This window comes from Arvicanthis niloticus, chromosome 8 (genome assembly GCF_011762505.2).
Source record: "Arvicanthis niloticus isolate mArvNil1 chromosome 8, mArvNil1.pat.X, whole genome shotgun sequence".
In the NCBI taxonomy this organism is placed as follows: domain Eukaryota; kingdom Metazoa; phylum Chordata; class Mammalia; order Rodentia; family Muridae; genus Arvicanthis; species Arvicanthis niloticus.
The window spans coordinates 82,975,349-83,001,946 of NC_047665.1; the positions used below are offsets into that span (position 1 = coordinate 82,975,349).

The window sequence follows — 26,598 nt, forward strand, 5'->3', positions numbered from 1 at the left end:
GCCAGATGTGGGCTGGCTCAAAGATAAAGGTGCCTTCTGTCAAGCCTAATGGCCTGAGTTCAATACCCACAGCTTACATAGTGGAAGGAACCAGCTCCTATAAGTTGTACTCTGACCTCCATGCAAGAGATGCAGGCAGCAGCTACTCTCAAATTGACAGGCATGTTCTCTCTGCCAGGGAATCGGGTCAGCAATGAACCACGAGAAAGCCTAGGTGTCTTCTCATCACCCAGTGAGTAACCCAGAGCATCCATAGTAGAGAACAGATACTCTACTATGCTCTTGTGTAGGTTATTTCTTAGACTGCCCCTAAAATTTACAGCTGTAAATAATGCTGAAGTGAGAAATTCACCCAAGTGTCTGTGCCCCTGCTTTCTGTTCTGTACAGAGGACCAGTTAAAATATGGTCATTGTTCATAATCTAGATAAGTGATGCTGGCCTCATTACCAGAGGCTGTCCCAGTGTCAATCCAGCAACGTGAGCAACGCCTCTCTGCACTAACACCAACAGTGAGCATCTTCAGTCAGATGATTTGGTAGGTCTTCTTCCTGTACATAGACTAATATGATGTGCTCCGTGGCCTTGAGGATGTAGTGCACACACAAATTATTTAGAATTCCGCACAAGAATGTACTAACTCATTCAAGCATTTGTTTCCATAAGTGTGAACTTCCTGGTTATATATCTTAAAACCTGACTTATATTCACTACTATGCTATTTACTTTGTTTCTTTGCTTTTCCAGCAAGGAGCTTGTGGCCCCTACCCTCCACCCCCACCTCGTTGTCTTTTGGTTTCTTGGTCTGAATGTTTTCATTCTTTGTAACCTGCCCAAACGCTCCTGGATCACCTCTATCTTTTCTGGCCCAGGCCTAGAATTAGCCACTTCTCCAAGAAACCCCACCTTCCCACAGCCATGAGCTGGGTGGGGCAGAGACACCTCTTTCCTCAGGGTACTAACGATTCATTAACTGATTACAGAAGCTCTCTGTATGTTTACAGAACAGTGACCCTCTGTTACTGAGGAGCTGTTCAAGTCTTCGCTACGGTAACAACAAAAGTCAAACAAATGTTCAATCAGCATTTATGGTTTAGATTCTCATTTTTTTTTTCTGTTGTTTGTTTTGTTTCTGAGGCAGGGTCTTGATGTAGTTCGAAATGGCCTGGGACTCATGATCATCCATGCTAGGATTATAAGCATATACCACAGTTTCATGTTCTCATTCTCTCTCTCTCTCTCTCTCTCTCTCTCTCTCTCTCTCTCTCTCTCCTCTTTCTTTCTTTCTTCTTCCTTTTTTTTTTTTTTTTTACAAAAGTCCAGCCTAGTCTTTACTTACTACTTTTACTTTTAGACAAGACATTCCTAAATTGCCCACGCAGCCTGTGTTCCAGGTAGGCCCTGACTGTGCAACGCCCTGCTTCAACTTCCCATAATAGGGAGAAGGAGGAGTGGTTTTACAGGGTTAACCCTATAGATCACCATTTCTGTGAACACTACTTCCTGTCCCCATCCTAGGAGAAAATAGTTGGGTGACTCTGGTCATTGCCACCTCTTAGTCTGGGAGCCATAGGTGGGGCTTTGGTCTACCAAATGAAGAGAACAATCCCTTTCCTGATAGTTGTTGACCAGCGAGCAAGAGCCCAGAGTTCCTGTAAGTGCCTGGCACAGGCTCTCCCAAGCAGTGCAGGCCTCCTTCCTTCTCTCCTGAAACACATTAGCAAGAGTCTACCAGCAGAAAGGACTTACTTGTGTGTAAATAAGGGCTAAAAGAGAGGACAGAGGACAAGTGGAAAGGTTGTCCCTTTGAAGTATTTTAGACATTTCTCTCACCGCCTGCAGGAAATGGATAGTTATGAAGTATTTCCCAAGTAATATGAATAGGAATTCCAAAAGAACAATGGCCCCCAGCCAGGCTCGACTAGATTCCCATGGACTGGGCTGACCCTTGTGGGAAATTTACTGCAAGGAAGCCACAGTCCCTAGGTAATGAGGTTTCTGTTGCCCTCTGTGAGAGGCATTTTAGAGAAAGCAGCTCATAAACAAAACAGCACATCCAAGATCTTCATCAAATTTCTTTCCCTTGGTATTACTATTCTTCCATCAGAATTAATGACAGCTAAAGGGAAAGTCTAAAGTGAAATGATACAAGAGGCCAGCAGGGGGCACCTGTGTGCTGCAAATGACAGCCTCCTCCCAGGAGGATCCATGAGAAGCCTTTCCCAGCTGCTCCACTTGCTAAGACTTAGATCACATCCACAGTACAAATCAGGGTAGGCCCGAGCTGTTTTGGAAAATCAATGCCAGTTTCTCAAAGGAAAACCAACTTGAGATCATTGCTGAATAGCCCCAGCGCTGATGACCTGGACCAACGACCAGTCACAGAACCCTTACTAGAGATCATGCACTGTACTGACTACTACATGGCCAGCATGTCATTTGTCATCACTCCCATGAGACAGATGATGTGACATTCTCCTATTTGCAGGTAGAACGCTCAGACTCTAGAAACTGAATTATTTTTCCAAGTCATGGAGGTGGCTCTCAAACCTAGAGTTCTTCACAAAGAGTACGGGAGGAAGAAGCCCAGAATCCGGACTGTTGTCCGCCCTGACACTTGGAGAGATAAGGTCAGGGGTCTGCCGTAGAAGCAGACAATCTGTGCTCGTAGGAGGAAGACCTGTGAATGAAGGTAAAAGCTAGCATGTGTACTGACTAGGAAAACCTGAGGTTCTAGGAGACCGAGGCAGACAACTCCCATATAAATGAGGAAGGCTTTCAGTGGGGTACAGACCTGAGTACTGGTGGGAAAGGGCAAGCAGGAGGGAGGCTAGGGTCAGGGGTCAATCAGCCAGCTCTGTGTAGCTTCCCAAATGAAAACAAAGGCTTCTTTTGAATTGGCACATCCAGATTTCTCACAACCCGTCCTTCCAGCTCAATGTGTGTCAGAGGTGACATGGTCACAGCCTTGCCCTGAAGAAAATGCAGCTCAAATTCTCTTGATAGCATGCCTGGGTGGGCTCCCTAGTCACTGTTCCCTGAGTTCCTAGGAGTGAGGAAAGAAAGTCCTGGGCCAATTTCCCCAGAGATCCTCTTGACTTAGAGAGGACCAGCAACACCCACTGAAGTGGCTCCCCGCTGAGGCTCACTCCCACCTCAGGGCCTTCCTAGAAGATACCATCAGAAGCACTGGGCTCACAGAGGAAGACGTTGTCCTCAAGCCTTGATAAGGTAGAAAGAAAGTTCTGTGAAAGGACAAGCATGGGATCCCTGATGCCAATTGGGTTTCACATTCCAGACAAAGGCATAAAGGCCTAGAGTTTTCAAATCAGATGTTTCTGTCTCTCTGCGGAAAGAAGGCTTTATCTTCCTCTGCGCAGAACCCAGCACTCATCTATCTGCCTTAGCTGGAGGCTGAAGCACTTCCTGAATCCCCTGGTTGCCAGTTAACAATTAACTGGGTACTAGTGACAAGCAGAGGAATGGGAGGCATGAGTCATTGTCCCTACCTGAATGTGTCAAGGCCGAGTCATGCTGTGGGTCAGTCAATAGGCCCTTGGCAATGTGGAACTTGCCTGATGTTTGCTGATAAACTCCTGAACTCTCCCTGGAAACCAGGGGGGAAATGGTATCTGCTTATGGCTATCAGGAAAATTATGAAGAAGCATCTTTGTTTCCTACATCTATGAGACAGAGACAAATAGAAATGTCCAGAGATATGAAAAAGTCTCAAGTTATCCTTTTACTAGGTGAGAGACTAGTGGGTGAAGAGTTTCCCCACATAGCTACTTGTTGGATGGGGTAATTCAGTTTGAACCTGCTCACAAGTTTTTCAGCCTGAAGATCCATCATTTAAGTAGAATGCTGGTAAGAGCAGGTCCTGACTTGAAACATAAGCCTGTAGATTCATATTCATAGTGTGCAAAGGTTGAAGCAACCCAAGAGCTTACCAACAAATGGGTGGATAGACAGTAAAATGTGGTACCTACAAACAACAGAGTATTATTCAGCCCCAAAAAAGAATGGAACATGTTGCACATTACACAACACCACTCATCTGGAAAATACTAGGCTAAGTGAGAAAAGCCAGACACAGAGGGAAAACACCATGTGCTTCTCCTCATCTGAGGCATGTCATCAAAGTCATAAACAGAAAGGATAGTATGGTGGCTGTTGGACACTAGAAGAAACAGAGGACCAGGATTCAGGGGGTACGGAACTCCAGAAGGAAAATGGCAGTGTTCTGGAGAGAGATGACAGTGGCCGATGCACATCACTGTGGATATACTGAATGCCACTGAACGGCACTTAACAATCACCAAAATGGCAAATCTTATGTCTATTTTATTACAAAACAAAGGCTTTGAAAATATAAAGTTATTACTGGACAAAAACATTTCCATAGCCAATTATCTTACTGAATCTCCCACTATGATGGGGCAAGTTGATGACAAGGAGTCTAGGAAATCAGAGAAGAGCAGTCAAGACTCAAGAATATGGGAAGGATTTTGAGGTCTCCAGCTGAAGTTCTTCACCTTGTCACTCCTGTCCCTCTTTCACAAGAACATGTACAGATCTGCAGGTGGTACCACCAGAGGAGTCAACCCAGGAAGTGTTGTCACAGCAGAGAAATATTGCCACTTATAATTCCTCCTCTAGTCCTCTCCATCCAGGAGGCTCACAGACCACATCACTGGTACCTTGACACCCACGAGAGAGGCCCTCAGCAACAAAGGCAGGGCATGCAGAAACGTCAGCTGGGATCCACAAGAGCAAGGAGTGTGAATGCCCCTGGCTCTGTGACTTCTGCTGAGTGGCTGGGCTGAGAGGTCAGAGGTCAGAGGTCAGAGAGATAGCTGGAAAAAGGTACCATTGCCTGCCCTAAAGAAGCGTTGCCCATCCAGAGATAGAGACACCTACCTTTCAGGGTTTCCTGAAGGGTTAGTGCAAAGTTCAATAATCGGTGACCATCACTGTGATTCTTGCTTGAATTCTCAGCTCCTGGGAGGGCTAGGGCTGTCAGCTGGAGGTTAACCAGAGTCAAGTCATTACTTCCCACCTGGGTAGCAGGAAATAAAGCAACAGGGAAAACCTTAGATATTCGTATTTCTTTCTTTTACAATGAATTAATACATGGTTTTCTACACACAGTTGGCAATGGTAAATGTAACCGAAGCTAGCTTGTATGCAGAAGAGGCAATACAAGGTATTTTATTTTAGATTCATTGAATCTAAAGTCTACAACTCTAAAGTCCAGCCTCTTACCTCTATTCCCTCAGACCTGAAAAACTTCACATAGCTGGAAGTGGGAGGATTTTTGGTAAACTTTTTGCACAACTGTATGCAAGAAGGAAGTGTCTCTAGTATCTAGATGTTACAGACTCAAGGCCATTCTTTACAAGGCTAGCTTGAAGTTCCCCACCCACTTGTCTTTGTTCCTTTGGAACCAATTGTGTACTAACATCTACTTTAACCTGATTTCTCTGTAAGAACCAAAGCTCACCAACCAACCAAAGGCAGTAGATTTACCCAGAGACTGGGCTCCAGGGTGGCTCTCATGGTCTTCTGGTGGTGCATACATGTAAGGGTGGTTTATCTTCTGAGCTATCATAACATTGTTTGGCTGCTCTATGTTTAGCAAGTCTGCTTTTTCTATTGCCATAGCAACAAACACTAAACACTTCTGAGAAAGGATGAGTGTGTGGTCCCCAAGATGTGGAGAGTACCAGTCTTATCTTGCAGGTGTGGCCCCAGTTCATCATCATTGCCATCAGGACTGACAGCTCTGCAGATGCTGTTGTCACAGCCAGAGAAACTACCTTGAGGCTTGGACTGGGACATGCTGCCTGTAAGGATAGTCTGTCTGTGTCCTAGACCATTGCCCATGCCTTGAACGTGACTTGAAGAACAAGAAGCCAAGGGCTGGGCTGGGTGATTGCTTCCAATGATTTGAAGCCATCACTCCCGATGCCATAGGCAGCATTTTCTTTATTAGCCTATTAAATATAGCTTACCTTTTTCTGTTAGCTAAAGACAGTGTTTTACAAGTTTGGCCAACTCATAGATCAGAACCACAGGTGCCAGGAATACAGACAACCTCATCAATATGGCAGGGAGAGGGACTGGAGGAGCCACTTGGTACCACAGCAGACACATCTATGTGAGCGTACAACCACATCGCCTTTACCACTATAAATTCAACAGATGGGACACAGGCTTATACATCCCATGTTAGAGACACAGGCTGTCCCCAAGCCCCACCTCCTGCTGGGGTTAAATGATGCTGGGCTTAGGGGGGGTAAGTTTAAGGTCCCGGAGTTACTGGGAGCACCCAGAAAGACTCTCAATGCCCATAGAAAAAGGCTTGCTGGGCTCTCGAAAGAGATCAAGCTGCCCGCCTGGGAATTCACAGTTAAGTAGTGATGAGGTTCATTGCCTCTGTGGTGACTTTCTGGCTTCCTCTCATGTTGTCCATCATCAAAGCACTTTGGTCTTCAGGAACACTGTCAAGAGGTATGCAGGCCACAGCAGAAAGACGATACTCAGATCCACACCACGCAGCTGTTCCCAGGCAGCTAAGAGAGGCCATTGACAGGGGTCTCTCTGGCCAGAGCTCCTTCTGGATCCCACCTCCAATCCAACAGGCCCTCAGTGGGCCCTCTTGACATCTAAACAATGAGGCCCGAGGGGCAGTTGAAGAGGAGAGGCTCCTTAGAGCAGTTCTGCCAAATGTGGCCATCTGACGCCATTAGTTAGTACCAGACAGGTGGGATCCAGTGAACACACTTGAAAACAGCCTGGGCCCTATCCCAGATGGGTGAGGCTTGGGTTGGGAAATTCCTGATTTTAAGAAAGGTGACTCTGCTTTATAACATGTATGGGAACACCTGTATAAATTAGTTTCCCATTTTCTTTCCTTTCACTCTATCTATCTGACTATCTATTCATTTGTTATTTATCTATCTGGCTATCTATCTAGCCATCTATCTATCTGACTATCTATCTATCTATCTATCTATCTATCTATCTATCTATCTATCTAGCCATCTATCTATCTGGCTATCTATCTGTCTATCTATCTATTTATCTATCTGACTGACTATCTATCTATCTATCTATCTGTCTATCTATCTATCTATCTATCTATCTATCTATCTATCTATCTATCATGTATCTATCATCTACCTATCAACTGCCTGTCTGTCTGTCTATCTACCTAGCTAGCTATCTGTTTTTGAGAAGGTGTTTTACTAGGTTTCCTAGGATGGTCTTGAACTCCAGACCCGTCTTCCTTCTTGCCATGGGTTAGATTTTTCTGGATCTAAGATGCCCTCAAAAGTCCCTTCACCCCTGCCTGGTAGAAGGTCACCTACAGGGAGCTTCCAGAATAGGTACTAATCCTACTCTAAGAGAATACAATCAAGTGAGAAAGACATGGCTTCTCTGGGTCAGTGTCACAAAGACTTTCCCTTTGGCAAGAACTGGATTTCTGAGGTGACAGGAAGCACATACCTTGAACTTGGCGAGGAATGGGCTGGGGCCCACAGCCTTCGCATGGCCATTGCTGGGTGAACTCTCCTGCCCGGGGATGTCTCTTAGCTCCACATTCGCTGCTGTGTCCCACAGGAATCCAGAGTAGCAGGGTCCCTGCAGGACAGACGGAAAGAGGGTCTTGGTGGCAAGTTTCTAGTTTTAAGAGGCACATAGCATAAGGAAAAGCGGAAAAGCCAGACACGGAGCAGCAGGCTCTGCTTGGGATCCGCACAGTCACTCACATGGGGTGCTTCTATAATGAAAAAAACATACCCCCGAGCCACAGTGCACCCTACACCAATGCCCATGGGAGGAGGTAGGAGAAGCACATACCAGGCCCAGAATTGCTTTTGAATGACCACAAGCCAGGAGGCAACAGTTTTTGTCTACATTTGACAGATGAGGCCACAGCTGTTCAGAGAGATTGAGTAACTCCCCTAAAACCCCACAGCATGCCAATATGTGAGTTCAAAGACTCTGAGGGCTAGTATGCTCGTGGGTAAGTTACCACTTGCACAAGTGATACCTAACCCCTTGCCACCTCTCAGTCAGTATTTGTCAGATGAATAAGTCAATGCTTAGGGTGTTCTAGTGATTTAAAACTGGGCTCTCTGCAGATGGACAAGACTGCACACAGAAGTCTGAAGCCTCGGTCAAAGGCCATGATGGGGAGGTGCAAACAAACTTGGGATGTGGTTAGCACAGTTTAAGCCCCCCCCCCCGTCGCCCTTCCCCCCCTCCCCGTCTGGCTCTAGGAATCAGAGAGGTTGCTTCCATTCTGCTTGGTTCGACCATTGCCTCTGGGGCCTTATAGAAAAAGAAATACATCAGTCTGCCTACTCTGGCTAAGCCACTGCTGGCTACCAGAGCATTCTCAAGTGACACCAGGGACAGATCAACAGGTCATCAAACAGGCCAGCAGCACTTGACCCTGCTCCTCTATGCTGCAGTAGGAGAAGAAGTAACCATTAACCTTAGCCACCTCTGAGCTGTCACTGTCACACACAAGACCTCAGCTCACAACCCAGCCAAATATTTGACAGGCACACCTCAGTTAAACAGGTGTGTTTAGGAGGGAAGTAGGGGGACATAAACATAAGTTTTGTGCTGTGTAAGAATCTCCTTGCCCAACTTGACGAAGATTATGGAAGAATAGGAGGAAGGCTTGAGGGCCTGGGAAGGGATAAAAACTCCACAGGAAGCCAAGAGAGTCAACTAACCTGGACCCTTGGGACTCTCAGAGACTGAACCACCAACCAAAGATCATACAAGGGCTGCTGGACATAGGCCTCCCTGCACATACATAGCAGATGTGTAGCTTGGTCTTCATGTGGGTCCCAAACAACTGGACCTGGGGAGGGGGTTATTCCAAAAGCTGTTGCATATATGTGGATATGTTCTAGCTGGGCTGCCTTGTCTGACCTCAGTGGTAGATGATGCACTCAGCCTCACAGAGACTAGATACCCAGGGAGGCCCTCAGAGGAGAAGGGGAGGGAGGATGGAAGGAAGGATTATGGGATGGAGTGACTGGGAGGAGGACAATGAGGGAGACATAAAGTGACAAGGAAGGAAGGAAGGAAGGAAAAAAGAAAGAAAGAAAGAAAGAAAGAAAGAAAGAAAGAAAGAAAGAAAGAAAGAAAGAAAGAGAAAAGAAAGAGCAGAATCTCCTTGACCACTACTAAAGATAGCACTAGTTTATGCATGGTCATACCTGGGTCTCACCCTAGCTATGTTGGGGAACAGTTGGGACCACGACAAGCCCCTCAGTGCGTCTAAGACTCAGTTCCTTATAAAGACAGAGAGAACAAAGTCACTATGGAAGGCTCTAGAGAGGAGGCTATTGTTTTGTTTACTGTTGCCCAAGGAGACGTTCCACCACACACTGCCTCAGGCATCATTCATAGCAGCTGCCAGAAAACCACGAGGCTCCATAATCCTCCAGGATATGGGAGGAAGGAGTGTCTGAGAGGACTCTGTTCCTATGATGCTCCCCACTGCTGATCAAGGCCCCCAAGCTCCTGTGAATCTTTCTCATCCCTACACTTCTTCCTTCTCCCTGTGGCTCTGACCCTCTCCCAGGGACCCTTCCAAACATGGCTCAGTTGGGCAGGACGGTCACAGCACTTATGCCAGAGATAGCTCACACTGGCATGGGTAGGCTGCCACTTCAAATGACAGGGGCTGCTTTGGGGAAAATCATTTCTTCCTACATTTCTTTCTATATCTCTCCATTCTCTGTTCTCTCTCTCTCTCTCTCTCTCTCTCTCTCTCTCTCTCTCTCTCTCTCTCTCTTTCTCAAGACAGGGCTTCTCTGTATAGCCCTGGCTTTCCTAGAACTTGCTATGTAGACCAGGCTGGCCTCGAACTCAGAGATTGCCCTGTCTCTGCCTCCTGAGTGTTGTAACTAAGGGCATGTGCCACCAGCACCTGGCTACTTTCCTATTTGTAAACTGCTCCTCCAGTTGGTACCCGGACATGATTAAAGGGCTCAGAGACCCAAGAGCTGTTCAGTATATGGACTGCAGGTTCATGGCCATGGATATAAGATACCTGACTCACATTATGCTGAAAAATGATTTTTGCATCTGTGCATGATTAAAGTTTAAGAACTCTTACATGCCATTAATCTGTGTGACTATGACCCGCTCGGCCCACAATAACAGGTAGCCATGCCTAGACATGGCTGTAGCCAAAGACTGGCAGGGATCTCAGTTCAAAGTCACCATCACCTGAGCCACATCTCACCAAGCCCTTGTTGGGCTCTATTCCAAGAAGCACCCCAATAATACTCACTATCTCCTTATATACTGGGGCTGTCCTGTGAGCTGAGGAAGGAGCTACTGTTCACAGTATACAGAAGAAATAACTAACGCAGAGAGAGAGAGAGAGAGAGAGAGAGAGAGAGAGAGAGAGAGAGAGAGAGAGATCTCAGTGACAGGGCTCTGATGGCCTTGGCTCCTGCTCCTAAAGGAAGGTGCACTGACTTGTTCCTCTCAATAGCTGTAAACTTAGTGAAGGGGGTTGGGAGAGCCAGAAGTTCTTGTAAAAAGTGGCCGCAGATAGGACTAGGTTGCTGGGTCTGCTTTTCTCACACGTAGATGAATAACCTCTCACGGATGTTTACTGAAGGAATGAATAAAGGTAGACAGACTCTTGAGAGTCACACGAATTTTCATACAGTGAGATCCATGAAAAGCATTTTTGTAAAAAAGCAGCAAAGTGGCATTATTCTTCACATGGACTGAAATGGAGAGCCCTGGGCTACAACTCTCAAAAGCAGATGCGTCCCACGTGAACTCCTTTCAGTCCACTGTGAACTCACTGCCCACTTCAAGTCTGTCTCCACCCTAAACCGGCAAACCCAGATAAAGGAGTTACATGCACAGTTTTAAGTAGCCACTGAAAAGAGGATGACCTTAGAGTCAACTCTCACAAATGGACAGATAACTTTAATCCGTTCTACCTGTATTATTTGAGTCCCAATTATAAGTATCAACCATGTAAATACAACCCATAACATTGTAGCAGATAAGGAATAGTAGAACCTTAAAACATCTGCATTTATGCAAAAAGTATATTAAAAAACAATGCTTTTTTAATTCAAGTAATTACAAAAAATATTCTTAAAAAAAAAAAAAAAAAAACCCTAAGAACCCAGGCTAGGGAGATGGCTGTCAGTAAAGTACCACAGCAGAGGGACCTGAGTTTAGAGCTCAGAACCACATAAAAAGGAAGACATAGTGGCCTGTGCCTCTAACCCCAGTCTTGGTGGAGAAGGCAAAGGCAGTGAATCCTGGATGCTCACTGGCTAGCTGAGTCTATCTGTGAGCTGCCAGCTCACTGAGAGTCCCTGTCTCAACAAAATAAAAGGTGGAAAGCAACAGAGAAAGACACCTGATGGCATACCTCTGCACACACACACACACACACACACACACACACACACACGAGAGAGAGAGAGAGAGAGAGAGAGAGAGAGAGAGAGAGAGAGAGAATAATGTATGAACTACAATGAGTGCAAATTCTCAGCCAGTGAATAATGGGTTTCTGAAAGCTTGGCAAGGGACAGAGCTGTGACCTTGGGATTGATTACAAGGACATATAGAGGCAGACATATAGACAAATGCAGAGATGCCTTGGCCCCAGACTGGATTCCTCCTCCCATGATGCTAAGTTCTCACTTCTATATGGGCAAGAATTCATCCCTGATCAAAATATAAAAAGAGGCCTAGGGCATTAGAAATGACTAAAAGTCACAGCAGATAATGCAAAAATGGACCATGGATAGTGACAAAGAAAAAATTAAATAGCTCTTGGTTTGGGGGAAATTATATTTAAGTACAAAAATTATGCAGGTGGTTGTGCAGAGAAGGTACCTTCTGAAGCTGATTTGAAGGCTTCTCAGCCACAATGGACCTCCAGCATCCTCGGGATCCCTTCCACTTGCGGATGTTGGGCAGGATTGGCTGGTTCAGCTCTGTACAGAACTGCAAAGACAGAACACAGGTCAGTGTGTCTGTGTCCCTATGCACAGCATCCTCAGCAACTAGACACAGATGATTCTGAGATACCACAAAACACTTAAAGACCTGCTGCCTTTCATCCCTGTGTTCTCAAACACCAGGGATGGCAATGCTTAATTAGGCTACTGCAAAATAAGGACATAAAACTTTAATAAACAAACAAACAAACAAAAAAAAAAAAAACAGGGTTTGCAAAGAACCACGAAACTACACACCACAAATTAGAAACCAAATATTTATCAGCTGACAAGCCATCATCACCTGAGGACCCTCTCTGTTCAGGAAAAAAATGGGTTCTCTCCATCATTCTAGTCTCCGAAGTTCAGACAGAGCTTTCAGGTCCCTCTACATACTGTGACACTGGTAGATTCAAGGTCCCAGGAGCACCAGGATGAGAATCAGTGCTTGGCTTAGAGGGGGCAAGAAATGACCCCAGCTTAATTCTGGGCCAGCAAACTGCTTCTCTGTCCCCAGTTGACGACCACAGCCTGTGTTCAAATATATGGTATGCTTGGCTATTTGTATTTCTTTTCTTTTCTTCTTTTGAGATAAAATCTTACCATTTGGTCTAATCCAGCTTCAAATACACAATCCTTCTGCCACCACCTCCTAAGTGCTGTAGATCACAAGTATGCACAAAGAACTTGCTTATGCATGTTCTGTGTCAGGGGGACAGCATGGCTATCACTGAGCCAAAATAAAACTATACAGACAGGGAATGGAAAAATTACTGACTGCATGTACAAAGGGCAGCTCCTTGAACACACTCTTCTTACAGTTATTCTTTAAAGGAACCCCCAGTATTTCTCAGATTTGCATCCAGCTTTCAAGATGCTCTATCATTTTGGTACCGCCCCTCTCTGATGACACCCTCTTGCCCCTTAACAGACCTGTAGTGCAGTGCTCTTTCTCTCTGTTCACCAGCTCTCCATGCAAAAGGTGCTCTTGTCTGGCTTTTTTTCGTGTGTGTGTGTGTGTGTGTGTGTGTGTGTGTGTGTGTGTCTGTATTCTAATCATTGTGTGGGAGAGTGAACACAGCCAAGCATATCACATGCATGGGGAGTCCAAAGGAAGGTATCTGGTCTTACTCCTTTGAGACAAGTTCCCTCAGGGAGCCTGGAGCTAGGATGGCAACCAGCAAACCAGCAATCCTCCAGTGTCTGTCCTCCACAGGGCTGGGGTTATAGGTCTTCACGAGGGCATGACCAGCTTTTTGTGTGGATGCAGATCTGAAATCAGGGCCTCATGTTTGTACAGCAAGAACTCCTTCCCACTAAGCCATCTCTCCAGCTCAGCTCCTGGCTTCTTTCTTTTGAGTACTGTATATGTCATCTCTCCTGAGCTGTTCTTCATCAAGCCTATCTAGCCCCAGTGTCAGCTTAAACCACTACCTGGAAGGCACAAAAATCTGTAGTTTTGGTTCAGAATGATCTCCTAGGGTTTTCTGTTATTGCTGATGACTTTGTATTTCGAGACGTGGTTTGACTATACAGCCCAGGCTGGCCTGAAACTGAATCATCTTGTATCTGGCTCTGAATGCTGGGATTACAGGTATGAGCCATCACCACCACGCCATTGCCTTGCCTGAGTTCTGAGTAGCACTGCTAATTGCCTCTTTAACATTTATGGTAAAGCTTAATTACTTAAGCATCTACTTTTTTCTTGTCCCAAAGGACTGCCTTCTCCCCAGCTGAGCCTCACTGGGATGTTCGAATTCTTTTCCTTCTAAGTACTGTGGTTAATCTCTGCCCTCCCTTGGCCCATCTATCCCCAAGCCCAGAGACTCTGCTGTTACCAGGGTGTATAGGCTATGTTACTTTTCAGTTCTGCTGTTAGGGTACTTTTTCAAACTCCATTCTTCCTCATGAAGACACTGCATAGCTTCTAAGCAGTGCCATCGAAGCCTGCCATCGCCCACCTCAATCCATATACTAGGCCCATGTCAATACACAATGGACCATGTCAAGACCCAACCCTATGGTTCTTTTGTGTGATCTGAGGAACAGCAGCAGCAGCAGCAGCAGCAGCAGCAGCAGCAGCAGCAGCAGCAGCAGCAGCAGCAGCAGCAGCAGCATCTCCTGGAAATCACTAGAAATTCTCTGACCACATCATGGGTCTTCCTGATTAGAAACTCTGGGCGGGGCCCAATGATGCACCTTGTAACAAGCTCTTCAGGTAAGTAGGTTTGAAAACAGCCATGGCTGCCTCAGTTATGCCTAAGCACGAATTCTAGACTCTGCAGTGCTGCAGACAGCCCTCCAGAAAGCTTCCACTGGGGCAAGCTCCTTTCATGCCCTTTGGGCAGCATACAACCATACAACTGATGGCCAAGAAGCAGATTCAAAAGTTCTGGTCTTTGCTTACTCCCTAACAGAGAAGATGAGGCACAAACACTCAGCCAAACACTTGTCAGTAAGTGCTATAGAAAAAATGAACCAGGTGGGGGTGGGGGTAACCCAGGAAGTTGACTTTAGATAAGGTTTGATTTACAGTCATCAACATGTCTGCATTTCCCCAACAGTGGACTCTTGTCAGGCAGCATCTGGGCCTCTGTAAACCCTAGGAAATGTAAGAGGACACTAATCTTCAAGCCCACGGCAGACAAACAGGATTCCCCCTGGAAGTTCCTACCTCGGCGACTGCCTCAATTTTAACCAAATACTTTACACACAAATGTATTCTGTGCTGCTGGGTATTTGGGGAGTATCCACTCAAGAGTTCAGTCACCAGCAACTTTCATTGGTTTTCTGATTAACACTGCCTGGAGCACAGCAGTGAGTGATAGCATTATTCTTGGCTAGTAGGGAGAGGTGTGTGTGTGTGTGTGTGTGTGTGTGTGTGTGTGTGTGTGTGTGTGTGTTTGTGTGTGTGTGTGTGTGTTTGTGTGTGTGTGTGTGTGTTTGTGTGTGTGTGTGTGTGTGTGTTTGTGTGTGTGTGTGTTTGTGTGTGTGTGTGTGTGTGTATGTGTGTGTATATATGTGTATGTGTGTGTGTTTGTGTGTGTGTGTGTGTGTTTGTGTGTGTGTGTGTGTGTGTGTGTGTGTGTATGTATGTGTGTGTGTGTGTGTGTGTGTGTGTGTGTGTACATCTTCTTGGCTGAGAGCCATCAGTTAGTAGGAGATAATTATAACATGGCAAGATAAACCTGAGAGATAAACCTGAGCGATAAACTCCTAGACACCTTTGTTAGAGCTTCACGACTGGGTTAAAGGACATTGGAAGACTCACCCTAAATGTTAGTGACATTATTCTCTGGCTTAGGGTCTAGCAATACAATAGATGCAAATAGACAAGGAACAAGCAATACAATAAACACAAATAGTCAAAGAAAAAGCAAAGCATTAAACTTAGTTACATGAACACTCCCGTGATCACTGTTTCTAAAGGCTTATCAGGATAACTAAAGTATCTGAGCCTACTTCCCTATCCTAGCCCAAGGTAATTTTCATGTCTGAAGCCTACTTCCTTGTTCTAGTCTAAAATTTAGAATCCTGTATGAAATTACTTCTTTGTTCTGGCCTAATATTTAGATTCCTGCCTGAGATTACTTCTTTGTTGTAGCCTACGATTTAGACTCCTACCTGAAATTACTTCTTTGTTCTAGTCTAATGTCAGATTCCTGCTTGAAGCCTACTTCCTTGTCCTTGGCCAATGTCAACATGTTGGCAGCCAAAGTACATGGCTTAAACCTGAAAATGGACCCCCAGACAAAGTTATTAAATTAACAGGATGGCAAGCTAAGGACAGGTAAAATTCTGTACAGAGCCTTACCAACCTAAGAGATAAGTGCATTGCCTTTGATAATGCATATTCCATGACAGGTAATGAAGGCATTCTTATCAGAATGACCTAAGACAGGCTCAGTCTTGTTAACAAAATAAAAAGGGAGAGAGGTGGAGAGCCTTTGTGGCTGCTTGGCAAGAAGCTGACATGGGCCAAAAACAAGGAAAGGGGCTGCTTGATAGGAATATGAAATCAGTTGATTCTTAAATAATCTGCTTCACCTATCCAACCAAAAAGCAGGAATAATAGACCCATGAATGAGTACAACTGGGTCACTAAGGCAGGAGGACCAAAATGGCAGGGATGGCAGAAGAAAAGTGTGTGTTATTCAAAAAGGGTGTTCCTAAAATTGTGATTTGTTCAGCTCTAATACCAATATACCACCCTCCCTCGCATGTCTCAAACTCTTACAGCTAACTGATGATTATCAACATAAATCAGAATTAAGCTGGTCCCTGCTCCTTTGTAAGTTATTTTGGGGTCGGGTGTATGCACATGTATGGAGGTTGGGAGACAACCTCATGGAGTTGAATCTTCTCTGTCTTTGCTTGGCTATGTTCAGTTCTCTCTACAGGCTTCCCCCACAAGTGCCTTTACCCACTGGGCCATCATCACCTGCCTCTCTTGTTCTTAATACAGTTAACTAATAAACCCTAATTGACTCAATCTCTGAGGTTAGGCCCAAGATTGAAAGCTGTAACAAATTTCCCCAGGCAGTTTTCAAGTTTGAGAAGCTGCACAGCTGCTGTGGGGCTCTTTTGCCTCCATTACTCACTGTCTGGCAAGACAGCTTTCATTACTCAAAACAAAAACCACGTTAGCACCTTAATAGCATCTGACTTGTGGCTCTCTGCAGCTGATCCATGAGATCACAATAAACATCAAGGCACACAGCAGGCAAGCAATGGTGTTCCATTCCACCCTTAAGCATGAGTTACAAGGATAGCCACAGACACAACTTGTTTCTCTACATTCAATCCAAACAGGGCAAAATGTTATTTTAACATTTGCCCCACAGCCAGTGATCAGAAAGATGATCAGTGTCCCCAAAAGTCTTTATGTCAAAGCCTCGGTCCTCTTAAAAGTGGAACTCTGGGGAAGTGATGGAGTCTTCAAACTCTGGGACCTACCAAAAGGATATCAGGTTCCTGGGGTTATGTTTCTGAAGAGGATTTTGAGACCATAGTCCTTTCTTCTTCTTGCTACCTAGCTTTCAGGAGATGAGTAGCTTCCTCAACCATGTTCTTTCCACCACTGGGTTCTGCCCTGCCATAGGCCCAAAGGCAACACAGCCAGCAGACCACAGAATGAAATGTCTAAAACCATGAGCCAAAATAAACTTTTGTTCCTTAAAAGGTGGTTCTCTTAGGCATTTTGTCACAGTTACAGAGAACTGACTAATATAACCAATGAGGAAGAAATGATAGGAATTACTTGACTATCACCCCACCCTATGTCTTGGCAGCAGGAGGCCAAGTCAAACATCTTAATGGCAATCTACAAGGTTCCCAGGGCACTGGCATTGGGAAATGCCAAGACAAAAACTACTGTGGCTGTGACCTCAGTGCTTGCTGCTAGCCAGGTCTGCCCTGGGCCAGCTGCCTACTTATCTCTGCAGTGAACAAAGGGCCCTACAACTTGAAATAAATGCCTTTGCCCATGGGCCTTTGCAACTTTTTTTTTTAAATTTACTTTGACCTTTCCCACTTTCTAAAAAGAATATTCCTTGATGCAATTGGCCATATTGAAGTAAAAATAAAAAGAGTATTCCAACTCTCCAGGAGGCTTAAAGCTTCCCTTTTGTAGTGAAGGTAAAGAAAAACCTGGCTCTGTGACCCATTTATACATATGTATTGTTAATGGCATTCACAGAGTTAATTGGAAGCAGATCTGGAGTCCTGGTAGGCATTTTAAAGCAAATACCACATGGCCACTTCATCCTGCTTCCTGGAAGGCCAGGGAGAGCCGGCTCCTTGATGATGGATTTCCAGATGAGTTGCTTCCCTGGGTGGGGGTTTGATTTGCTTCCCTCATTTTGGACGTGACTTCCCTTTGACAATTAGTTTCCCATATGATGAGGCCGATTTCCCCTTTGTTCTCAGTGTGGCTACTGAAAAATCCAATTTGGTGGATGGAGTAGGTGGAGTGCTTTCTCCTTATAAAGATATATTGCCACCAAAAAGAAAAGAAGCCCAATCTCAGGTCAAGCAAGGTCAAGGGACTCAACTCTCATCTGAATATGATATAAAACAGCAAAGGGCAATGACGGTGCTTGTAGAAATGTCAGTGGGAAGGAAGGGCCTATTCTTATCTAAATATTCAAGCACAGGACATAACAGATATTAGAAAGTCCTCACATGGTGGCCAAAAGGAAGGAATGGCCAGAGTCCCTAAAAAACATCAGGCTGCTGCATAATAAAACTAAGCAAATGCTAATTCTATCAAGTATAAACTAAGTATCAACCATGTTTGACCTTCTAAATATAACAAGCCTATTGTGAAGTTTCTCTAAAATATCAAGACTTGGAAAGGCCATATTGCACAAGTGAGATAAAACAGCCTTCCTTTCTTAGTTCTCCTGGGAGTTGCATCTTTGGTGGCAATTTGTAGCCTTACCAGCCCTGGCACACATCTAGGAAAAGACATGGTTCTCAGGCAGAATGCAAACAACACTATCAGAGAGCAAAGCAAAGAGCATCCCCATCCCCTTTCTCCAAAACCTTTATGGGAGGAAAAAGACTCCCTGGCCTATATTCTTTAAGGATGAGTACTGTGTTCCTACACAGACAAAGTGCAGCTACCTCAACTCAAATGCAAACACAGGTGCTAGGCTTCAAGGCCTGTCTGAAACCTACATACAGGACTCCCATAGCCCGGATCTGTGCCCAGAGACCCTGGGGCCTGGGGAGAGAAGAGAGGAGTCTATTTCAGTCTCTGCTACTCAAAGGCCCAGCGAGCAACTGGCCTTTTCCATTAGCAGAAAATGGCCCTAGGAAGAAGGCAAAGGCACTGTTAGGACACTAGGGTCAACTTTCTAGTAGCTTAGTTCCCCACAAAGAGGTCTACACCAGCTTTCTTCAGTGTCTCCTAAACCCCACATCAAAGTGCTTAGAATAAAAGCCTACTTTTAATAAACTGTGATCCTTGTAGGCTAACTCCAATAAAAAAGAAAAAAAAAAAAAAAAAAAAAAAAAAAAAAAACAATCAAGTGCCTAATCATCTACACACAGGTATTCTTCTGGTAAAAAAAAAAAAAAAAAGACAGAGCAGATAGAGGCACAAGGAAGGGAGGGAAATATGGCAGGCACTTCTCACATACCGGTACATTCTTTCTAACGTGTGTCATAGGAGTAATCCCTTTGGTTAGGCCATGATATTCCCATTTGCCTCACAGGGTTGACAGGGCTGGGCCAATCACTGCCAGCAAGAGGGTCAGGGTGAAAAGCCAGCAGTGGCCAACTCTCTTGTTCCAAAGCATTCAGAAAACACGAGCCAGCTACTCCCAGATGACAGTGTATGCCTGTCTTCGTGCAATGTCCATTCAGAGGACAACTTGTTAGTTCTCTGGAACTGAAGGCTGAAGAGAAACCACCCTGCCGAGGCCAGCTTTGTCACTGGTGGCCAAGCTCATGGTACCATACCATGGTGTGCAGCCTGGCTAAAGGTTCCCAGTATAGTAACGCCATGCTCTAAGTAAGACCCTGCCCTCATCTGTCCAGAGAAGCCAAGGTTGTCAGCTCCTTCTTTATCTACTGTGATTGTGAGAACAGCCTCAGCTCTGCTTTCCAGAGAAACCAAAAGGAAGTTCTGGGTGGCAGGCTGTGCATTCTTGTCAAAGCATCTGTACCTCACAGAGGAAGGTAGGGAACAAATAGCCCTATAACCACTTCATTATTACCTGTTTACACATAACCTGTCTCCCATGGCTGTTGGCTGGTAATCTCTCATGTCCCCAAAAGACAGGAGACAGTTACATGTACAGAAGAAGGACTTTCCAAAAAAAAAAAACCATCTAAGGGCAAGTATTTTCAAAACTGAGAAATTTCATGAGGACTGAAGTAAAATTAGTTATGTTATTAGTTATGTATTAGATATGCTTCAAACTGCTAGCTCATCTCTGTCACCATCGCCATTTTCCCTACCTTTCAGAAACAGTTATAAAACTTCCTTTCTTCTCTCAAGGTCTGTAGGCACTAAGCCTCCATCCCACACGGTAGCCAAGACTCTGATGTGATCTCGTGGTCATTGGTTTTGTTTTCATTAAATCGAGGCTAATGGCTGATATAAACCTAGGTAATTTATAGTGCAAACACAGAAAAAAAAATATACAATACCACTGTGCAAAGACCACCAATGCTAATATTTCTAGAAAATTCTTTCTAGGCTGTGTCCTATAAATCTCATCCATAGATTTCATCTCTCTATTCACACAAGCGTCTCTCTCTGTCTCTCTCTGTCTCTCTCTCTCTCTCTCTCTCTCTCTCTCTCTCTCTCTCTCTCTCTCACACACACACACACACACACACATGGTCTACTGTTCCTACATCTATGGTCCCCTCACCCTTTTCTGAGACAGTATCTCGGCATGTAGCTCAGCAGGCTAGCTTCAAACATATGATTTTCCTGTCTCTCCTCCCCAGTGGGATTATGGTAGACTCTCCCCCTGCCAGGATTATACATACCACACTTGGAGAAACTCCCCGGAAGCCACCTAGTGGGCTCACTAAATCACTATTATTTACACTGCATCCCCTTGATAGTGAAAGATTCATTGCCTGAAGATCATGTCTACCATCTGAGGCTTATTTTTCACTAGAAACATTATATAATCACCTAACATGGTGGAAGGAGACCTTCACCCATGCCACCCTCACATGCTGTGTGTTTTATCCGTGTTTCAAGTATCTTAAGAACTTAAAGTTATGCTGTCTTTGTTTGGTAGATGACAACACAGAGAGAGACCTCGGTAGTACATGGTCAAAGCTACACTCCACCTCCCAGAAACTGTGATCAGAAAGAATGTGACATTTAAAAAAAAAATGACTGATGGGCACAAAAGTGAAGAATCCTCACAAATAAACTTCTTTTCTTCCATCTGGAGACAGACAATACTCACCTTTATCCCTCTCTCTAGTTTTTCTTATAATAAAATGCCTCTGTGGAGAATTTTTCCTAATGCCAACCAGCATTTGCTAGGACCCTCGGTGAGTGTAAGCCCCCAAACAGCTAAGTAGTGTGGTTGGTTTTGATTTTAAAGGTGTCATTTGAATACCCGACTAGAACTTTGTGGAAATGTATGCACTCAGCAGCTCAGGTGCTTTAAACAAATCCAAGATTTAAAACCAGATCCAAGCAGCACACCACCGCCACCATCACTGGGGTTCTCTTCCAGAGTGTGCCTTTCCGAGCCATGTTTGTTATGTAGCAGCAAACCTGCATTTTCATTGCTTCATTATTTCTCAAAGCTCCGCCTCACTGCAGGGATTAAAGCATCAGTGCACAGAGGCTGGGTGAGACAGCAACACTGGATGCACAACAGTTCTGGACCTCTGATAATTAGGAAAGAGCACGATTGCTTGCTCAGGCTAAGTTGGCTAGAGATGAAGGCTGGGGAACAGAGGTGGAAGCACACAGTTAACCAAACAACAGCCTAAAGCAAAACCGGACCGGTGACTCATGCTATGAAGATAGGACTGGAGAAACCTGTGTGCATATTTCTGCTGTGGGGAAACTGCCTCAGATGGAGGAGGCTTCTACAGAGGTAAATGTCTGAACTCCTAACACAAGAGTAAAAGGAGCTTATTAGACAAAGATGTGGGGAGAGCATTTCAGAAGCAAAGAAAGCACACAGAAGATGTGTAGTGGAGAAAGCACGAAGAGGTAATAGACCAGAGAGCTATTTAGCTGCAGCAGAGACAGCAGGAGCAGTATGAACTTGCAGAGTCTTAACCAGACAAGGAAGAGAACCAGTCCCTTGCCCACAAGCACCTCTATCATTGCCAAAGACTGAACAGGGGCCCTGCGACCTCAAGGCTGCATAACTGCAGTGCAGAAAGCAAGCTGATCTACTGGGAACAGAGAGGTCAGAGCCCACTATGGGGTGGCACCTTATACCCAGTAACTCAAGACTTCTCCCCGCTCACTTAAGAGGAATGACCCAGTAATTCTTCGAATACTGAAAACTGTTTGAGAGTGAGCAAGTGAGAGAGAGCAAAAGAGAGAGAAAGAGAGAGAGAGAGAGAGAGCAAGAGAGAAGTAGAGAGAGCAAGAGACGGGGAGAGGAGAGGGGGGAACTAGTTTTAGGGCAAATAAAATAAGTTCTTCTTTCCCAATTAAGGCACTAAACTTGTGAGTAATGATTGAAACTAATTACTCTAAGTGGAAGCAAGTCTGAAAATAGCAATGCCTTTTGGAGGATTTTAGAGCTATTTTGGGAGAGTGTGGGGAAGTTGTAGGCAGACTGAAGCATATCCCACACCACAGTAAAACACAGGGATGGTCATGCCGCTGTTTTCACTGAACATGCTTACCCACAGTCTAAAGTTTAAATAGCCCGAGAAACACACTGATGGTGAAGGCCAAGAAAGCAGAGCTGTCTGCTACTTCCTACTGTAATGCTGTACTCCCAGTTCGCCAAGAGCTGTCAAGCTGTATGTTACAACATGGAACTTATGATCAGATGCACTTGCCATGATCTTGCACCACATAGTAACCTGTGGTAACATATTTCCTAACACGGGCCTTGTTGATTAGACAAACACACCCCTTCCCGTTTTTAGATTCTTCTTTCCTCTTTGATGTCAGATGAACAGACTGAGAGAATGAATAACATGGATGGAAGGAAGAGACTGTCCTCAGACTCCCCAAAACCACCCCAAGCAAAGTGATTCAAAGAGGGTATGATGGTAAATCGTGCTTAAAGATTTCTTTTTTAACTTATGTTCATGTATATGAGTTCTCATGAATATCTCCTATGTGTGTGGATACCCATGGAAGCCAGAAAGGGATCAGCTCCTCTGGGGCTGCATTTACTGGTAGTTGTGAGTTGCCTGATGTGGATACTGAGATCCCAATTCAGGTCCTCTAGGAGAGCAGAAAATGCATGTAACCACTGAGCCATCTCTCTAGCCCTGTGTGGTTATGAACTGAGAAGGGCCTGGAAAATTAGTAAAGTGGGCCTAGGGGTATATCTGAACACATTAATAAGAAGAAGAAGGAGGAAGAAGAGGAGGAGGAGGAGGAGGAGGAGGAGGAGGAGGAGGAGGAGGAGGAGGAGGAGGAGGAGGAGAAGGAGAAGGAGAAGGAGAAGGAGAAGGAGAAGGAGAAGGAGAAGGAGAAGGAGAAGGAGAAGGAGAAGGAGAAGGAGAAGGAGAAGAAGAAGAAGAGGAAGTGGGTGGGACTGGCACATCCCAGAGGTTGGGGCTGCAGGAATAAAGGAAAAATGAGATCTAGGTACACCAGCATGGGCTCCACTTACTTCCTGGATGCCACAAGGTGAAGAGCCTTCTGTCATCATAATGAATGGAGCCAACGACTATAGGTTGAAACTTCATGAATCACAAGTCAAAATCACTCACACCTTAAATGTCGTAGGTCCCTGTCCCGAGGGGCATTGCAAGTGTGGCTGCTGTGTCACATGTGGATCAGAAGGTGACAGAGAAGAGAGAGGCTATGTCTATGCTCAGTGTTCTCACCTATGAACATCTGAATGACTACAGTAGCCTAATATTTCCTGAAAAGAGGGAGTCTGAGACAACTGCAAGTCCTGCACCAGGCAGGCCCAGATGAGCTCCCAGGATACAGGATGTGGGAAAGCTGGAGACTAGAAGAACAAACCCTGGGCTGGGCAAGGAGCAAGCCCTAGATGACCACCAGACTGGAGCCATGTGGCCCAGGCAGAGAGCTATCGTGAGAAACCACCAGTCTAGCACTGCTCAGGCCTTGGAGAGCAGACCATGCAACCAATAAAAAGGCTCAGGAATTTCTACTGGAGTGATGTAAAAGTTACTAGTACAGAGGATTTTTACCCCAGAGGGTTCAAAAGTCAGATATGGCAGGAAAGGGTAAGGAGAAAGAGTAGATGAGAAGCCATATGAAGATTCAGTGTCCAGATGCTCCAATCCAAAGACCATTCTTTTGGAGCAGAGCAAAGCTGCCATGCACACCAGCTCCCAGGCCTCTTCTGTGAACACCTACACAGTTTTTGAGCTCCAGGGACGCGTTTTCTTGGTCTGTACATGCTGACAACCAGCTTCCTCTGTGACTCTCTCTAGACTGCAGAGCCCTAACACTACCCACGTGTGCTTCTTCTGCAAAGGACCCAGAGTTATTTAGGAACTGTCACACTTAACAGAATTAGCACTTACAATGCCTCAGGGAAATGCCTCTGGTTGCCATTTTTCTTCTGAAATGCCAGTCTTCAGCTATTCTAGCCCGTATTTATATGACCTGCTTTCCTCAGCAATAATCATAACATGAAGACTTCAAAGCTGTGGGGGAACGCAATACAGTTCATGACGTTTTTCTACTTAGATTTTCATTATGCCAAATCCTGCTCTCACAAACCTTTACATTTCCTATTTTCTGCCGAGTAGACTCCGTAGCTTTAAGTGTTCTTTCCTGTGTGGGCAGCAAAGGATAGAAAGACCTACAATTTTTCATTCCCAGAGGCTTGGTGGCAGCAAGAAGTGAAAAATGTCTGAGATCCATTAATTCTTCATTTTTCTAGGCTAATGGGGAAACACAAAGTAAAGTCCCCACACCATCTTTCAGTCAAGTTTCTTTCTCATTCAATTTCTGGCCAGGTGCAACACCAAACTATGTGATGTTAGTCTCACAGGTGTTTCTCAATCCTTCTGGGATGTAGGCAGAGGGTGGGCTGAATGCAAACTGGACAGAAAGGGTTAGGAAAAGGGCACTAAAGCCAAGATGAACAGTGGGCAAGGTTTGTATTGTGGCCACCGTGGCCAAGCTGTGGGCCAGGGAAGCCACTTCATATTAGTGTGTGAGACCCTCAGCACGTCTGCCCAAGTCCAGCACACCTCTCGGCTCCCTCCTGAAACAAACACAGCTGGTCTTCCATACCCATGGGTTCAGCATCTGTATTTATGAATTCAGTCAACTCTGGATTAAAATTATTCAGGAAAAAAGTACTTTTGTGTATATTAAGCATGTGGAGACATGCTTTAGTATCATTCATTCCCTGAACAAGTCGGACAATTACTATTTACAGAGTGTTTGAATTGTATTAAGTACTGTAAGCTTAGCATGATTAAACAGTAAGAAGAGGATGTGCAGCATATATGCAAATGTTTGAGGATATGTAGCATATATGCAAATGTTTGAGGATATGTAGCATATATGCAAATGTTTGAGGATATGTAGCATATATGCAAATGTTTGAGGATATGTAGCATATATGCAAATGTTTGAGGATATGTAGCATATATGCAAATGTTTGAGGATATGTAGCATATATGCAAATGTTTGAGGATATGTAGCATATATGCAAATGTTTGAGGATATGTAGCATATATGCAAATGTTTGAGGATATGTAGCATATATGCAAATGTTTGAGGATATGTAGCATATATGCAAATGTTTGAGGATATGTAGCATATATGCAAATGTTTGAGGATATGTAGCATATATGCAAATGTTTGAGGATATGTAGCATATATGCAAATGTTTGAGGATATGTAGCATATATGCAAATGTTTGAGGATATGTAGCATATATGCAAATGTTTGAGGATATGTAGCATATATGCAAATGTTTGAGGATATGTAGCATATATGCAAATGTTTGAGGATATGTAGCATATATGCAAATGTTTGAGGATATGTAGCATATATGCAAATGTTTGAGGATATGTAGCATATATGCAAATGTTTGAGGATATGTAGCATATATGCAAATGTTTGAGGAATTGGTATAAAGGGGTCCTGGAACAACCCTCTGCAGATGACAAAGCTCTTCTGATTAAATGATAGGATAGACAGGTAACTGAAAAAAATAAATAAGAGACTGAAACAATGACACTAGAGGAACCAAATTATAATTTTATATTTAATCTCTCTCCCAGTGTTCTAGAAGCTTCATCTAACCACGATAAAAATATCACTTAATTGGCTCAAACTACTCGTGTGGAAGGCACGCGCTTCCCACTTTCTACTCTCTGCCATTTCTTTTTCATAAAAGAAAAGCTTACTAACTGCTGTTACCAAAACCTCAAAAATACCCATGCCTCATTCTGAAATGAAGCAAAAACTCTTGTTCCATGTCTTATTCATGAACATATTCATATTTATATTCATATATTCAGAAGTGCATAAACGAGGGTGAGCAGGCAGAGAGAAAGCAAACCAACAGTCAATGGATAATTGCTGAGTCTCCACAGGGGCTTCCAGCCAAGTGGCAAGGAAGAGGAGGGGCAGGAGACTTGCTATGCTGCAATCCTACAGTCTCACAGGCCTTGGGAGTTGGCCTGCCTTCCCCAGCAACTTGTGTAAATATCAGCATTTAGGCAAAACCCCCAGACTTCTTCAGTCTCAATGCTTTGTATAGTAAGTGCTGGGGATTTGTGTTAGCCATTGTGTGCGGTGGGAAAACCAAGTCTAGGCAAGACCCAGAAGCAGGTCTTACATCCTGGTATCAGTGCACACTTGTGAATCACTACCCAGGCGGGTCAAAAATATCTAAAGCCAGGCTGGACACTTTCTAAACAGTCTAGAATCTTAAGTCCAAATTCATCATTTCA

The 26,598-nt window shown here is 44.6% G+C and overlaps 1 protein-coding gene and 1 non-coding gene across 3 annotated transcripts in view; one reads left to right on the plus strand and one right to left on the minus strand.

Moving 5' to 3' along the window:
* The window catches only part of Eepd1 (endonuclease/exonuclease/phosphatase family domain containing 1), a 95,800-nt gene that overhangs the window by 3,844 nt on the left and 65,358 nt on the right, over nucleotides 1-26,598 (minus strand). For both annotated transcript variants that reach the window (XM_034510982.2, XM_034510981.2), the window contains exons 4-6: nucleotides 11,909-12,019; nucleotides 7,511-7,645; nucleotides 4,919-5,057 (exon numbers count right to left, since the gene is read on the minus strand). In XM_034510982.2, coding sequence (XP_034366873.1) covers nucleotides 4,919-5,057; nucleotides 7,511-7,645; nucleotides 11,909-12,019 — 385 coding nt within the window. The remainder of the gene's footprint in view (nucleotides 1-4,918; nucleotides 5,058-7,510; nucleotides 7,646-11,908; nucleotides 12,020-26,598) is intronic.
* On the plus strand, nucleotides 23,435-23,568 carry LOC117714438 (small nucleolar RNA SNORA17). The gene has a single exon (XR_004607523.1). It is a non-coding gene; the product is annotated as a small nucleolar RNA SNORA17 (small nucleolar RNA).